Source organism: Salvelinus sp. IW2-2015, linkage group LG36 (assembly GCF_002910315.2).
Source record: "Salvelinus sp. IW2-2015 linkage group LG36, ASM291031v2, whole genome shotgun sequence".
Classification (NCBI taxonomy): domain Eukaryota; kingdom Metazoa; phylum Chordata; class Actinopteri; order Salmoniformes; family Salmonidae; genus Salvelinus; species Salvelinus sp. IW2-2015.
The window spans coordinates 29,003,041-29,020,837 of NC_036875.1; the positions used below are offsets into that span (position 1 = coordinate 29,003,041).

A 17,797-nucleotide genomic window follows, 5' to 3' on the forward strand; every position below is an offset into this window, starting at 1 on the left:
TTTCTGTTTTTTATTTTTAATACATTTGCAGACCTTTTTAAAAACAGTTTTTCGCTTTGTCATTATGGGGTATTGTGTGTTGATTGCTTCGGATTTTTTATTATCAATTTTAGAATAAGGCTGTAACGTAACATGTGTTTTCCTCTGRTCCTGACTGCATGTGCTGCTCCTGACTGCATGTGCTGCCATAGATTCTATTTCTGTGTCCTGCTGCTGAACCTTTCTATGTGTGCTCGTTTGCTACAACACCTTGCTTGTTTCAGCAAGGAGCAACAGTGTCATCACGTTAAGAGTCCATGTTACTGCAGAAACGGATTCAACCGCATGAATGCCCGGCTGTCCCATCTTCAGTCAGCAGTTTGATAAAATGTTTTATGCATTATTAAACAACTAATTGACTGACGTCGGTTCAATTACTTGAATTCTATTTAGTTTATTTAAAAATCTTTTTTTTAAGCCTAACATGCCGTTTCTCTAGWGAAATCAAATAATTAATGAGAGAAATTAAGTCGTTAACTAAATGGAATGCTGGGCTGAAGAAAGTTGTAGTTTTCATTAAGCCAATATTCAACCTAATTCAGCGCAGAAACGTTGTAATTAACTACAACGACCATAATCCATTGAGCCTGCTATTTTCTGTCTCAGACAGATATGGATACACTTTTAGGCATGCTACGTTAGGTTAGATTACACCCATACCGCATATGTACACAACACAACGATGAGAAAGGGGGATAGAGAGAGTTTGTGAAAGTATGCCTCATCTTCTTTGAAAAACGAGTTAAATGATTGTCAGACAGCTCTTCACCACGTAGGAAGGCTAGCCTAGCAAAATAGGATGACTAAAGACAGTACAGTATGGGGAGAACAGAGATCATGTTAGATGGTTGGCTGGTTGGCTGCTACTGCCTCAGCAGAGATGAGATGATGACTTTAAGGAATGAGATGATATAGTCATCAAATAAAAGTAAGTAATATACACAACTTTCTTATTTTTCTTTTGTCTACCCAATGTTGATCTGACAGAGACAATGGAATATTTTCAATGTTTTGGCAGTTGAATGTTCAACATTTTTGGCTTTAGAATTTCCATGAAAAAGCTCTAATCATTTTAATCTCATTATTTCATAATGCATTTAATGTTTAAAATAAATGATGAAAACCGTGATTATTTTTTTCATAATCGAACCTAAACCTAACAACGTCAAAAAGCACTAATCGCTCAGCACTAGCCGATACTCCTCCTGGCTTGTTTCAGATGTACTGCAGCGATCAATAGATGTTTATTATTGACCAGCAGGACTCCCACACCCCTCCTTCATTTTATCTCTTTATTTCTCTTTCTCTCTCTTTCTCCATCTCTCCCTCCAGAACAGGGCTGTACAGTCGTAGCCAAAAGTTGAGAATGACACAAATATTAATTTCCACAAAGTTTGCTGCTTCAGTATCTTTAGATATTTTTGTCAGATGATACTATGGAATACTGAAGTATAATTACAAGCATTTCATACGTGTCAAAGGCTTTTATTGACAATTACATGAAGTTAATGCAAAGAGTCAATATTTGTAGTGATTGATCCTTTCTTTTTCAAGACTTCTTGCAATCCGCCTGGCATGCTGTCAATTAACTCTGTTGGCCACATCCTGACTGATGGCAGCCCATTGTGCATAATCAATGCTGGAGTTTGTCAGAATTTGTGGGTTTTTGTTGTCCTCCCCGCTTCTTTAGGATTGACCACACGTTCTCAATAGGGTTAAGGTCTGGGAGTTTCCTGCCATGGACCCAAAATATTGAGGTTTTGTTCCCCGAGCTACTTAGTTACCACTTTTGCTTATGGCAAGGTGCCCATCATGCTGGAAAAGGCATTGTTCGTCACCAAAACTGTCCTGGATGGTTGGAGAAGTTGCTCTCGGAGGATGTGTTGGTACCATTCTTTATTCATGGCTGTGTTCTTAGGCAAAATTGTGAGTGAGCCCACTCCCTTGGCTGAGAAGCAACCCCACACATGAATGGTCTCAGGATGCTTTACTGTTGGCATGACACAGGACTGATGGTAGCACTCACCTTCTCTTCTCCGACAAGCTTTTTTCCGGATGCCCCAAACAATCGGAAAGGGGATTCATCAGAGAAAAATGTCTTTACCCCAGTCCTCAGCAGTCCAATCCTGTTTACCTTATTGCAGAATATCAGTCTGTCCCTGATGTTTTTCCTGGAGAGAAGTGGCTTCTTTGCTGCCCTTCTTGACACTAGGCCATCCTCCAAAGGTCTTTGCCTCACTGTGCGTGCAGATGCACTCACACCTGCCTGCTGCCATTTCTGATTCCTGCCATTACTGTCATGGTGGTGCCCCGATCCTGCAACTGAATCAACTTTAGGAGACGGTCCTGCGCTTGCTGGACTTTCTTGGGCGCCCTGAAGCCTTCTTCACAACAATTGAATCGCTCTCCTTGAAGTTCTTGATGATCCAATAAATGGTTGATTTAGGTGCAATCTTACTGGCAGCAATATCCTTGCCTGTGATGCCCTTTTTGTGCAAAGCAATGATGACGGCACATGTTTCCTTGCAGGTAACCATGATTGACAGAGGAAGAACAATGATTCCAAGCACCACCCTCCTTTTGAAGCTTCCAGTCTGTTATTCGAACTCAATCAGCATGACAGAGTGATCTCCAGCCTTGTCCTCGTCAACACTCACACCTGTGMTAACGAGAGAATCACTGACATGTTGTCAGCTGGTCCTTTTGTGGCAGGGCTGAAATGCAGTGGAAATGTTTTTTGGGGATTCAGTTCATTTGCAAAGAGGGACTTTGCAATTAATTGCAAATCATCTGATCACTCTTCATAACATTCCGGAGTATATGTAAATTGCCATTATACAAACTGAGGCAGCAGACTTTGTGAAAATTAATATTTGTGTCATTCTCAAAACTTTTGGCCACGACTGTATTCTTTGCCTACTTACACAAAGGACACACCTCTCTTGCTCGAGATGAAGAGTTGTGGTGGTGTWTTCCCCTGCGTGTTCTTGCACATAAGTCTACATCACAGGCCTTTTACAGAGTTGTGCTGCACTAAATTGCTTGGTTGCATGGTGTGTTTGTGCTTTTCTGTGTCAGTGTGGTTGCATGTTTGTTCGTAAGTGTACATCTGTTCATGCGTAAGTGTGTGTACATGAGATTGAAACAAACATATATCAGAAAAGCAACAAAAAAAAGCATTTTGGTGTGCTAATTCTGTTCTGGTATCTAGAATGCAGTGCTTCAACATTAATTCTGTTCTGGTATCTAGAATGCAGTGGCTTCAACATTAATTCTGTTCTGGTATCTAGAATGCAGTGCTTCAACATTAATTCTGTTCTGGTATCTAGAATGCAGTGCTTCAACATTAATTCCTCTGCTCTGGTTCTCTTGTCTCTTGTCTCCCTCCTCAGTGAGCTTGGCCGGGCTGGAGTGCTCTGTGTGTGTGTGTGGTTGTATGTGTGTACCTCCAGTTTTTTGGACAAGGGGTTCTTTATTGCACCCCTCTAGGCTTGAGGAACGGGACAAGAGGGCCAGGTGCGGGCATGGAGCACTACTACAACAGATACACACACACACACACATACTTTGTCTCGCTCTTTCTCGCTCTCTTTCGCGCTCTCTCTTTCACTGTGCTCAGGGCCAGTTTCCAGTCATGGATGTTTATTTTTGCATGATGGCATTTCGGTATTGATAGAAAAGACACAGAAAAACAGGAATGTGTATAGGCTCCTGAGTGGCGCAGCGGTCTAAGGCACTGTATCTCAGTGCTAGAGGCGTCACTACAGACCCTGGTTTGATCCCGGGCTGTATCACAATAGGCCGTGATCGGGAGTCCCATAGGGCGGCGCACAATTGGCCCAGCGTCGTGCGGGTTAGGGGAGGGMTTCATTGTAAGAATTTGTTCTAACTTGCCTAGTTAAATAAAAATGTGTGTGAGAAGCTTCACATTTGTGTGTGCTGATACAGGATGACTCTACTCCCCTGGTATTTCCTCAGGGAAGTGGCTCTCTTATCTGTCTTTTATCTTCCTGAGACACAAGACATTGAACTATACACTTCCTATACTCTACTGCTTTATTAACTTTTCACTCTTTTTCAGTTTTCTGCTTTGGTTTGTTCTGTACTTGATATACTACTGCTTTTGCATTCTGTTGCATTCTTTGTTTTGATTGATTTCCATTAAAAACATTTTCCAACCAGGCAGGTGCGCCACGAAAGTCAGAAATAGCGATAAAATAAATGCCTTACCTTTGAAGATCTTCTGTTGGCACTCCAAAAGGTCCCAGCTACATCACAAATGGTCCTTTTGTTTAATAAAGTCCTTCTTTATATCCCCAAAAACTCAGTTTAGCTGGCACGCTTCATTCAATAATCCACGGGTTTCCCTCCTTCAAAATGCATACAAAATGAATCCCAAACGTTACCAATAAACTTCTCCAAACAAGTCAAACAATGTTTATAATCAAACCTCAGGTACCCTAATACGTAAATAAACGATAAAATTTAAGACAGAGAATTGTTATTGTCTTTAATGGAGATAAACAACAAAGAACGCACTCTCATCCACGTGCATGAAAACACTACAGCCAAAATGGGAGCCACATAGAAAAACTACAAATTCTAGCTCATTTTTCCAAAAACAAACCTGAAACTCTTTCTAAAGACTGTTGACATCTAGTGGAAGGCCTAGGAACTGCAATCTGGGAGGTTTTCCCTTCATATTAAACATGACAGCCTTTGGAAACAGTGGTGGGCTGAATGCTTTTTTTTTCTGGATGGTTTGTCCTCGGGTTTTTGCRTGCCAAATAAGTTCTGTTATACTCACAGACATTATTTTAACAGTTTTATAAACTTRAGAGTGTTTCCTATCCAAATTAACCAATTATATGCATATCCTAGCTTCTGGGCCTGAGTAACAGGCAGTTTAAGTCAAAATACTGCCCCCTAGCCCAAAGAGGTTAACCCCTTGTGTGCTGGGGTCAAAGGTCAGACTCCCAGAATGATTATCTTATTAACTGAAGGGGTKTGGTCCCCATAGTCCTAGAAGGCTTAATTACCACATCTCCTTCCCTTGGTGATTACTGGAAGGGGAGTTAGAAGGTTGAAGGAAAACCATGGATTTTCAAGACTGTTGGAACATGACCAAAGTTTTGTGAAATTACTATTATGGAGGAAGTCCAAAATGGTTTGCTTGTGGTTAAAGATGTAAGTTTTACACAGTCAACTGAGACGGTGGACTTTAGTCTATTTTATGTAAWTTGTTTTTATTCAATTCAAGCCGCAGGTAAGACAAACTAACCACTACTTCCTATATTTGACTGACTAGAGGCAGAGAATACAGACTTTTCAGTAGGGTTGGGTAGAGAAGATACATTATGATACAGCACAGAGACTGGTCATAGAGCAAGTTATGGGGAAGTTAATGCACAGAAAATAGAAACACTCACATGGTGGGGGGGTTATTGTCCTTTTTGTGTGTGTGAGCATGCTCCTGTTTGTGTGTGTGCGTGCATCTGTTTGTGTTAGGCAGACAGAGGGCAGACTCAAGACTGTCTGGAGTAGAGGAACCTGAGAGGAGGATGATGTCATAGTGAAGTTGGCCTCCGGTGATTGGTCTGGGAGAGAACACACACACACACACACACACACACACACACACACACACACATACACACACACCTCTGAAAGTGAGCTGGTTGGGTGCCAATCATTTGTGGGTTATTTTACTTCAAAGAGGCCTAAAACCAAACCCCTTGAAGCAGAGACCGATGGAAGGAGGGAAAGAGTGAGCGAGTGAGAGACAGCTCATTGAGACACAGCCAAAGGCTGAAACTGACATCATGACAGTCAGAGCACATATACCAGCCCTGCCTACCGTATGCACCCAGTCTGTGGCGGTATCTGAGAGTTTGCATGTTTTTGTGTGTGGGGAGGGGCTGTGATTAGGTCCAGTCGACACACTCTTTTCCCAGGTTCTGCCGGAAAACCGCTTAGATCAGCAGAAAAACTTTTTTTCTTCTTCTGTTCTTCCCTTTCCCTCCTCCCCTGCCACCTCTACTCCATCTCTCCCCCCGCCACCTCTGTACCCAAGTCTCTCTCTCAAACTCATATACACTTAAAATTGCATAAAAGCCTTTGGAGAGAGATAATGTGTTCTACAAATTCTCAAGGTGAGGGAAAGAGGCTAGACTGAGTAGGCAATAAGCACAGGATATTGCTTTGTACTGGGTGTGTGCATGCTCATAGTGTGAGAAAAGCATTCAATGTGAAGCTGGTTGAGAGAATGCCAAGAGTGTGCAAAGCTGTCATCAATGCAAAGGGTGGCTACGTTATGTGTGTGTATGTATGTATATACAGTACCAGTCAAAAGTTTGGACACCTACTCATTCCAGGGTTATTCTTTATTTGTACTCTTTTCTACATTGTATAATAATAGTGAATACATCACAACTATGGAATCATGTAGTAACCAAAAAAGTGTTAAACAAATCAAAAAATATTTTAGATTTGAGGTTCTTCAAAGTAGCCACCCTTTGCATTGATGACAGCTTTGCACACTCTTGGCATTCTCTCAACCAGCTTCACATACAAATAACAGAAATATTCATCATACTCCACATAAAACATGTATCTTTCATCAAAGTTTATGATGAGTATTTCCCATTATTTGATGTGGCTCTCTGCAATTTCTTCGGATATTTTGGAGGCATTTCTGAACATGGCGCCAATGTAAACTGAGATTTTTGGATATAAATATGCACATTATCGAACAAAACATACATGTATTGTGTAACATGATGTCCTATGAGTGTCATCTGATGAAGATCATCAAAGGTTAGTGATTCATTTTATCTTTATTTCTGCTTTCTGTGACTACTATCTTTGGCTGGGAAAATGGCTGTGTGTTTTTTGGACTTGGCGGTGATCTAACATAATCATATGTTTTCGCTGTAAAGCATTTTTGAAATCGGTCACGATGGGTAGATTAACAAGATGTTTATCTTTCATTTGCTGTATTGGACTTGTTAATGTGTGAAAGTTACATATTTCAAAAAAATATTTTTGAATTTCCCGCGCTTTTTTTTCAGCGGAATGTTGTGGGGGGGGGGGTTCCGCTAGCGGAACGTGTGTCCTAGAAAGGTTAAAGGAGTTCCCACATATCAAATTGTATTAGTCACATGCACCGATAGGTGTAGACCTTACAGTGAAATGCTTACTCGGCTAGCCCTTAACCAACAGTGCAGTTTCAAAAAATACAGATAAGAATAAGAGATGAAAGTAACAAGTAATTAAAGAGCAGCAGTAAAAAATAATAATATATACAGGGGGGTGCCGGTACAGAGTCGATGTGCGGGGACACCGGTTATTTGAGGGAGTATGTACATGTAGGTAGAGTTAATTAAAGTGACCTATGCAATAGATGACAACAGAGAGTGGGGGGGGGGGGGGCACTGCAAATAGTCTGGGTAGCCATTTAACTAGATGTTCAGGAGTCTTATGGCTTGGGGTAGAAGCTGTTTAGAAGCCTCTTGGACCAACATTGGCGCTCCGGTACTGCTTGCCAAAGACACGTCTATGACTAGGGTGGCTGGAGTCTTTGACAATTTTTAGGGCCTTCCTCTGACACCGCCTGGTATAGAGGTCCTGGATGGCAGGAGCTTGGCCCCAGTGATGTACTGGTACCCTCTGTAGTGCCTTGCGGTCGGAGGCCGAGCAGTTGCCATACCAGGCAGGGATGCAACAAGTCAGGATGCTCTCGATAGTGCAGCTGTAGAACCTTTTGAGGATCTGAGGACCATGCCAAATCTTTTCAGTCTCCTGAGGGAGAATAGGTTTTGTCGTGCCCACTTCACGACTGTAATGATGTGCTTGGACCATGTTAGTTTTTTGGTGATGTGGACGCCAAGGAAATTGAAGCTCTCAACCTACTCCACTGCAGCCCCATCGATAAGAAATGGGGGTGTGCTCAGTCCTCTTTTTCCTGTAGTCCACAATCATCTCCTTTGTCTTGATCACGTTGAGGGAGAGGTTATTGTCCTGGCACCACACGGCCAGGTCTCTGACCTCCTCCCTTTAGGCTGTCTCGTTGTTGTTGGTGATCAGGCCTACCACTGTTGTGTCATCTGCAAATGTAATGATGGTGTTGGAGTCGTGCCTGGCCATGCAGTCATGAGTGAACAGGGAGTACAGGAGGGGGTTGAGCACGCACCCCTGAGGGGCCCCTGTGTTGAGGATCAGCGTGGCGGATGTGTTGTTACCTACCCTTACCACCTGGGGGCGGCCCGTCAGGAAGTCCAGGATCCAGTTGCAGAGGGAGGTGTTTATTCCCAGGGTCCTTAGCTTATTGATGAGCTTTGAGGGCACTATGGTGTTGAACGCTGAGCTTTTGTCCAGGTGGGAAAGGGCAGTGTGGAGTGCAATAGAGACTACATCATCTGTGGATCTGTTGGGYCGGTATGCAAATTGGAGTGGGTCTAGGGTTTCTGGCATGATGGTGTTGATGTGAGCCATGACCAGCCTTTCAAAGCACTTCATGGCTACAGATGTGAGTGCTACGGATCGGTAGTCCTAGGCAGGTTACCTTAGTGTTCTTGGGCACAGGCACTATGGTGGTCTGCTTAAAACATGTTGGTATTACAGACTCGGACAGGGAGAGGTTGAAAATGTTAGTGAAGACACTTGCCAGTTGGTCAGCGCATGCTTGCAGTACACGCCCTGGTAATCCGTTTGGCCCTGCGGCCTTGTGAATGTTGACCTGTCTAAAGGTCTTACTCACACGTCTTCCGGTACAGCTGGTGCTCTCATGCATGTTTCAGTGTTATTTCCCTCGAAGCGAGCATAGAAGTAGTTTAGCTCGTCTGGTAGGCTCGTGTCACTGGGCAGCTCTTGGCAGTGCTTCCCTTTGTAGTCTGTAATGGTTTGCAGGCCCTGCCACATCCGACGAGCGTCAGAGCCGGTGTAGTACGATTCAATCTTAGTCCTGTATTGATGCTTTGCCTGTTTGATGGTTCGTCGGAGGGCATAGCGGGATTTCTTATGAGCTTCCGAGTCTCACTCCTTGAATGCGGCAGCTCTAGRCTTTAGCTCAGTGCGGATGCTGCCTGTAATCCATGGCTTCTGGTTGGGGTATGTACGTACAGTCACGGTGGGGACGACGTCATTGATGCACTTTTTGATGAAGCCAATGACAGACGTGGTGTACTCCTCAATGCCATTGGAGGAATCCTGGAACATATTCCAGTCTGTGCTAGCGAAACAGTCCTGTAGCTTAGCATCTGCTTCATCTGACCACTTTTTTTTTATTGATCTAGTCACTGGTGCAGGAATCAGGAGGATAGAATTATGGTCAGATTTGCCAAATAGAGGGAGAGCTTTGTATGCGTCTCTGTGTGGGGAGTATAGGTGGTTGCACATTTAACATGCTGATAGAAATTTGTTAAAACTGATTTAAGTTTCCCTGCATTAAAGTCCCCGGCTACTAGGAGCACCGCCTCTGGGTGAGCGTTTTGTTGTTTGCTAATGGCGGAATACATCTCAGTCAATGCTTTCTTAGTGCCAGCCTGACTGTGGTGATATGTAAACAGCTACAAAGAATACAGGTGAAAACTCTCTCGGTAGGTAGTGTGGTCTACAGCTTATTATGAGAAACCTTACCGCAGGCAAGGAATAGCTCGAGACTTCCTTTGATATCGTGCACCAGCTGTTGTTTACAAAAATACATCGACCACCACCCCTTCCTTGTCTTACCAGACGCCGCTGAGCACTTGTTGGCTGCTTTTCCTTCACTTTGCGGTCCAACTCATACCAAACCATCTCAATTGGGTTGCGATCGGATGATTGTGGAGGCCAGGTCTTCTGATGCAGCACTCCATCACTGCCCTTCTTGGTCAAATAGCCCTTACACAGCCTGGAAGTGTGTTTTGGGTCATTGTCCTGTTGAAAAACAAATMATAGTCCCACTAAGCTTAAACCAGATGGGATGGCGTAACGSMGCAGAATGCTGTGGTAGCCGTGCTGGTTGTGTGCCTTGAATTCTAAATAAGTCACTGACAGTGTCACCAGCAAAACACCATCATACCTCTTCCTCCATGCTTCACGGTGGGAACAACACATGCAGAGATCATCCGTTCACCTAGTCTGCGCCTCACAAAGATTCGGCGGCTGGAACCAAAAATCTCAAATATGGACTCCTCAGACCAAAGGACAGATTTACACCGGTCTATTGTCCATTGCTCGTGTTCTCCTTATAGTCTCTTCTCCTTATTGGTGTCCTTTAGTAGTGGTTTCTTTGCAGCAAATCGACCACGACGGTCTGATTCACACAGTGTCCTCTGAACAGTTGATGTTGAGATGTGTCTGTTACTTGAACTCTGTGAAGCATTTATTTGGGCTGAAATTTCTGAGGCTGGTAACTCTAATGAACTTATCCTTTGCAGCAGAGGTAGCTCTGGGTCTTCCTTTCCTGTGGCGGTCCTCATGAGAGCCAGTTTCATCCAAGTGCTTGATGGTTTTTGCAACTGCACTTGAAGAAACGTTCAAAGTTCTTGAAATGTTCCGGATTGACTGACCTTCATGTCTTTAAAGTAATGGACTGTCATTTATTTTTGCTTATTTGAGCTGTTCTTGCCATAATATGGACTTGGTCTTTTCCCAAATCAAAATCTATCTTCTGTATACCACKCCTACCTTGTCACAGCACAACTGATTGGCTCAAACACATTAAGAAGGAAAGAAATTKCACAAATTCACTTTTAACAAGGCACACCTGTTWATTGAAAAGCATTCCAGGTGACTACCTCATGAAGCTGGTTGAGAGAATGCCAAGAGTGTGCAAGCTGTCATCAAGACAAAGGGTGGCTACTTTGAAGAATCTAAAATATATTTTGATTTGTTTAACACTTTTCTGGTTACTACATGATTCCACATGTTTTATTTAATAGTTTTGATGTTTTTAGTATTATTCTACAATGTAGAAAATGTAAAAATAAAGAAAACCCTTGAATGAGTAGTTGTGTGCAAAATTTGACTTGTACTGTCTGTGTGTGTGTGTGTGTGTGTGTCTGAGTACATAGTGGTCACTCAGAGTGAAGGACGCCAGTGGTCAACTTCCATCAGCTTCCATTTAACTGCAGCATCCATCTTCCTCAAGCATGTGTGGCCATTATACCAGTTTAGCTGAGTCATCCATTGCACACACACACACACACACACACACACACACACACAACACACACACACACACACACACACACACACCACACACACACACACACATGAGCCAAATGAGTCCATTACAGTCCCTCTGAAAGCCTCACAGCACACTGATAGGAGTTAGAGAGACTCATGACTGGAGTGGCCTCAATGATAGAAGCCATTTACTGGACTTCAGCCAAGCCTTCTCACACTAAAGGTCTTGTCAAGGTAATAACATCGCTGAGTAATAACACCGCTGTTAGATGACCATTCTGCACCATTATCGAAAGACCAATTCAATACATGAACAGTATAGGAATTGTAACTCTGCAATTTAGTTTTATGTAGTTGTTGGTATATAACAGTGATGGGACATTTTCTGTTATGCTTACAACAGGCTGCTCTTTGTGTTGTACCTACAGTGGGGCAAAAAAGTATTTAGTCAGCCACCAATTGTGCAAGTTCTCCCACTTAAAAAGATGAGAGAGGCATGTAATTTTCATCATAGGTACACTTCAACTATGACAGACAAAATTAGAAAAAAAAATCCAGAAAATCACTGTAGGATTTTTAATGAATTTATTTGCAAATTATGGTGGAAAATAAGTATTTGGTCACTTACAAACAAGCAAGATTTCTGGCTCTCACAGACCTGTAACTTCTTCTTTAAGAGGCTCCTCTGTCCTCCACTCGTTACTGTATTAATGGCACCTGTTTGAACTTGTTATCAGTATAAAAGACACCTGTCCACAACCTCAAACAGTCACACTCCAAACTCCACTATGGCCAAGACCAAAGAGCTGTCAAAGGACACCAGAAACAAGCAGCTTGGTAAGCAGCTTGGTTTGAAGAAATCAACTGTGGGAGCAATTATTAGGAAATGGAAGACATACAAGACCACTGATAATCTCCCTCGATCTGGGGCTCCACGCAAGATCTCACCCCGTGGGGTCAAAATGATCACAGGAAAGGTGAGCAAAAATCCCAGAACCACACGGGGGACCTAGTGAATGACCTGCAGAGAGCTGGGACCAAAGTAACAAAGCCTACCATCAGTAACACACTACGCCGCCAGGGACTCAAATCCTGCAGTGCCAGACGTGTTCCCCTGCTTAAGCCAGTACATGTCCAGGCCCGTCTGAAGTTTGCTAGAGAGCATTGGATGATCCAGAAGATGATTGGGAGAATGTCATATGTCAGATGAAACCAAAATAGATTTGGTAAAACTCAACTCGTAGTGTTTGGAGGACAAAGAATGCTGAGTTGCATCCAAAGAACACCATACCTACTGTGAAGCATGGGGGTGGAAACATCATGCTTTTGGGCTGTTTTTCTGCAAAGGGACCAGGACGACTGATCCGTGTAAAGGAAAGAATGAATGGGGCCATGTATCGTGAGATTTTGAGTGAAAACCTTCCATCAGCAAGGGCATTGAAGATGAAACGTGGCTGGGTCTTTCAGCATGACAATGATCCCAAACACACCCGCCGGCAACGAAGGAGTGGCTTCGTAAGAAGCATTTCAAGTCCTGGAGTGGCCTAGCCAGTCTCCAGATCTCAACCCCATAGAAAATCTTTGGAGGGAGTTGAAAGTCCGTGTTGCCAGCAACAGCCCCAAAACATCACTGCTCTAGAGGAGATCTGCATGGAGGAATGGGCCAAAATACCAGCAACAGTGTGTGAAAACCTTGTGAAAACTTACAGAAAACGTTTGACCTCAACAAAGGGTATATAACAAAGTTTTGAGAACTTTTGTTATGGACCAAATACTTATTTTCCACCATAATTTGCAAATAAATTCATAAAAAATCCTACAATGTGATTTTCTGGATTTTTTTTCCTAATTTTGTCTGTCATAGTTGAAGTGTACCTATGATGAAAATTACAGGCCTCTCTCATCTTTTTAAGTGGGAGAACTTGCACAATTGGTGGCTGACTAAATACTTTTTTGCCCCACTGTATGTGTGTTTGTGTAAATGTGGACTGGTGAGACATTCTTTAATCCCCACAGTCCTTAGACAGATCTCCAGATTAGATTACCCCCTCTCCCAGACAGGACCCCCCCAGGACCACAGCTGCCTACACCCTGCCTGTCATTAAACAGGGAAATAGTTAGTCCAGTTCTGTTTGATAGGGAGTGTGTGGTTCATTTATAGGGCCTTTCTGGTCTGGCGTATCCCTGGGCAGCCCAAGGGTGTTGTGGTGCAGTCTGTATGGTAGCTGGCAGGGTCCACGTTGGGTCCTGTGCTGGGAGGTCCTGTGTTGCTGCTGCCTGGCTGAGATCCCTGCCCTTGGTGGGGTGTCTTTGTCAGAGTCCTCTCTCGGCAGAGCTTTTAAATCTGTGTCCTGTCTAGTGCGACTCAGGCAGGATTGCCAAGCCCTGAGGATGGACACACACACACTCACTAAACCTGTCACTCCTCTACTTCAGCCTTCTCTCCTCCCTCTCTGTTAAAAGCCGTGGTAGGACAGGTTGTCATGGTGATTGCTCCAAGCAGGGCACTGAGGAGACTAAAGCATTCTGGGATAAAGACTAGCACTCTGAGACTGACTCCCAAACTCAGCACTGACATATGGCCTATACAACTGATCTGTCGTGACTCTGGGATTCTCTGTTTCTCATCTCTCTCTCTCTCTTACAACTAGCTTACTGTGATTAGGATTTTTAAGCAGTAGAAAATGCAATGTTTTAATGCAAGGTTGTGAACCCACTTCTTTCTTTGTTCTAGTCATTCTACTAGTCTGCTTCCAGTCAGACCAACAAAGCCTGTGACTCCCTCATTACCGCCTCCCCCGCCTTGTCGAAGTGGGTTAATCCCTCATCACTCAACGCCCGGACTCTCCCATTTTAGACAGGGGGGGTCAGGTCCAGCTCAGGTGTCGCCGGTTCKGACAAAGGAAACCCAATCCTGCAGCAGTGTTATTCCCCTACCCTTCACTGACCCTCTCTCTGTCTGGCAGTTTCACTGCAGAGTGGTCCCCTCTATTCTGCTGCTTCCTCTGTTAACAGAAAATATGATGTCATTGAAGTCTGCAGTGGTTAGACTCATTCACATTGTGAGGTAACTAAAGACTGGTTTCAGCTGAAAAGAGAAAAGCATGGCAGAATAGATCTTTAGTACTTGACTCAATGATATGGACTGGGTTGTTGCTTAGGTATCTGATGTCTGGTGTTTCCATGATCATCATGTAGAGTAATAACTCATGGTTAGGAATCAAGGAATCTCCAGTATTTAGTCTGGGATCAAGCACTCAAGGTCTTTCTGACTGAAACTACGTCACATGGATACTTTGCATGTCAGGGTTGAAATTACGTCATTAATTCATCCCTTTTTCTCTCTGCAGGGCCGACATGTCAAGACAGGACAACTGGCGGCCATCAAGGTCATGGACGTCACAGAGGTAAGCTGGTGCTCGATTGGGTTTGTGTGTGATTTAACAGAGAGCTGGTTTGACTGACAGTTTTACTTGGTAGTCGCCATAGCTTTACTTGGTTGTCCATTTGCTCCCACACATTCACTTCCATTCATTAACAGTTCCATTTCGGTTCCCAGTGTTGATAGACTACTTCCTGAATAATCTGTTGATTTATAACATCATGGTCTAATCCTTCCTTGGACTCATTCTAGACTTTATATTCCCTCCAATAGGCTCCTCAGAGAGACATTTCCTTTTTAAGACCCAAACCATTAGATACACAAATTACATCCCTTGTCAGACGTTATGTCAAGACCAAATCAAGTAAAAATCTGGATCACAGAATAGATCTTTAGTACTTGACTCAATGATCCAGCTATGCTTAATAATAAATACTCCATAGCCACATTCTAACTTGGGACATATCCCAAGTTGAGTTTTATTGCATCCGAGGCCCTAGATACAGTATGTCTTTAATTTGAACCAAAACACAAATACTGTAGCAGGGTGGCAACAGTCGCCAAGATAAACCTTTCCCCAATTCCCCTAGTCAATATTTTCCCTCCTAAAATAGCCATAATATCAGGCTTGTATGAATGTAGGGCTTCAACCTCCGTGTTTTTCCTCTTCATGCCACAGAGCTGAGTTTGTGTTTGGAGCTGGATGGAGGTGGTTTTATGTAGCCCAGGGCAGCGTTAGGCAGTGCTGAGAGGTCTGGTGTTCAGATACTCTGGAGGAGGGCTGCACACAGCCTCTATGGACCCCCTGTCATGTCTTGTGAAGTCAGCCTGCCTTCGAGGTGTGTGTGTGTACTAAGTGTCTGCCTCCACCCATTTGCCTTAACGGTGTCTCTTATGGTGCCTGAACAGAAAGACAGACCCAGGCTATTGTCACTAAGCAAATGTTAGACTGTATTTGTCTACATGACAAAGCATCTTCCTACCCTGTCTCTAATAATTGATTTGAAAAGACATCTGAGCACAATCCTTTCATTTCTCATGTGAACGTTGCAAAATAGAGACTAAATAAAAGATGGAATAGCGATTAGGACAGGGAGAAGGATGGATAGTCCGTAGGAGCACAGAGAATGAGAGTATTGCCGTGTGGCCATACAGTCCTACTGGTTATCTACACATGTTAGAGATATTTTACACACATCAGCTCTTTTCTGAGAGGAGGGTTTTTAAAGCCGTTTTGTAAAATAAACAATTCAGTTGAGGTTTGGGTGTTTGCCAGGAGCGAGAGTTGGGTTGGAGTAGCTTGTTTATTTTTGAAAATGTTCTCTGGTTGTCCTGCAGGGGGATAGATAAGCTAGTCTAGTGAACCGACAGGACATATGATATGTGCCATCCAGGAACTCCTGGTCAGCAGAAAACATCTGTTTGTGAGCTATTACTTGAGGTATTTTCGGTATATTTTGTTGAACTGTGTTGTTGTAGCCTACTACTTCAAGAAACAGAGTCAGGTAGCATCATTGAGGTGTGAAGCGGTGGTGCACACCAGTTATAGGGTCTATGCCTAGGATGGAAACATGCCTAGGATGGAAGCATGTATTGTCAGCCTAGTACTTCTGGCCAAGCTCCCTACCATGTATGTTTGTTCCTGTATAGAACATACTACAGTAGATCTAGAGACAGCTCCAGTATAGTTCTAGCTTCACTTTACTCTACAGGCTCATCTCAGCATATGTGCCCTGACCCAGATACCACATCCTGTTCTACATACAGCACAGAGAGGGGGAGGGAAGGAGAGTTTCTTTCCTCCTCCTCTCAGAAGGTTCAGTTGAAGTGCAGTGGGATTATGGGAGGGAGTCTAAGGCGCTCAGCCGTTTGGCTCTCTTCACCTCTCTTGACCACTGTCTCGCTCTTCTTTCTCTCCCTCTCTTCCTATTGCTGCCGTTTTTCTCTTGGTTGCTTTCCCTCACACCCTCTGTCTTGCTCCATCTCTCTCTGTCTTGCTCTCTTTCCCATCACTACCCATCTCTCCTCTCTCCCTTCCTCTCTTGCTTTTTCTCTACCTACCACTCCTCTGCCTGCCTCTCTGTGTCTCACTGTATAACTTCTAATCACATTAGGTCTACTTGCGGCAGAGCAGAGGGCTGTACTATCTAGAGGCCTGCTCCCCTAACCTAGCAGAAAGGCTGCTGTTGGTGGCTATCATTCACTGTGATTCAATAGTAGTCAGAAGTTCTTAGTAAAAGCCCTGATACAGACACAGCCTCTCCATCTTTCCACTCTCTCTTGTGCTCTCTCTCTCTTTCTCGTGCTTTCTCTCTCTCCTCTCTCCCAGCTGAATATCTTTACAGTAGAAGGTGAGAAAATGGTTGGCGGAGGTGTTACATCACTCTCTGCACCCAGTAAGAAAAAGGGTTGCACATCACCCTTATTTGTTCCATTGTGTGATACTATCTGTATGATGGCTGATACCACCTTCTCCCACCATTTCATGAGTTAGAATGGTGGTTATAGCATCAATGAGGAAAGTGGGGCATACGAAGGACAGAGTGAGAGAAGATGGGGTGATGAGAGATGAGGTTATGGAGAGTGCAGACTGATGTGAAGGTGAGATAGAGGAGAGAGCTGATGTCATATTTCCTTGCCTGAGCAGCTGTAACCCAGACCCCAACTGCTTCTGTCTGTCAGCTCCTCTCTCTCTCTCTCTCTCTCTGTCTGTCTCTCTCTGTCTCTCTCTCCCCCCTCTCTGAATGATAAAACCAGGCAGGGGAAATGTCACGTCATTCTACCAACAGGAAGACCACATGTTGAGGGAGTGTTGTTAAAAATTACACTGAACCGATGTTTTCTCATTAAATGGATGCCTGACATGGTTTATGAGTGAATCCTACACACCGTGTGTGTGATATTGGTTTATTAGGCTCCATTATCTTGTACGATATAGAATGTGCTGTTTTCACTGCCATGCTCATCAACAGTCTCGGTTTGACTGAAAGTCAATAAATTGTGGTATTTACTAGGCTCATAATGTGGTTGAATAAATACCAGCCTGTTCTGTTATTGTTGTTGTCATGATTACAATAAACTTACGGTCTGAAGAATGCCAAGAGTGGTAAACAACCATGGAGTGTCATCTCATAAGCCATCATAAACAAAACAAATAGCTTGTTAGGAAGTGTGTGTGTGTGTGTGACTTGTGGTTGGTTGTTTGTT

General features: G+C 43.6%; 1 protein-coding gene across 1 annotated transcript in view; it reads left to right on the forward strand.

Annotated features, from left to right (window-relative positions):
• LOC111959374 (mitogen-activated protein kinase kinase kinase kinase 4-like) overlaps positions 1 to 17,797 on the forward strand; it is a 112,012-nt gene that overhangs the window by 34,745 nt on the left and 59,470 nt on the right. Inside the window, 1 exon segment of the mRNA XM_070437613.1 lies at positions 14,559 to 14,615. Within this exon segment, the coding sequence (XP_070293714.1) occupies positions 14,559 to 14,615 (57 nt within the window).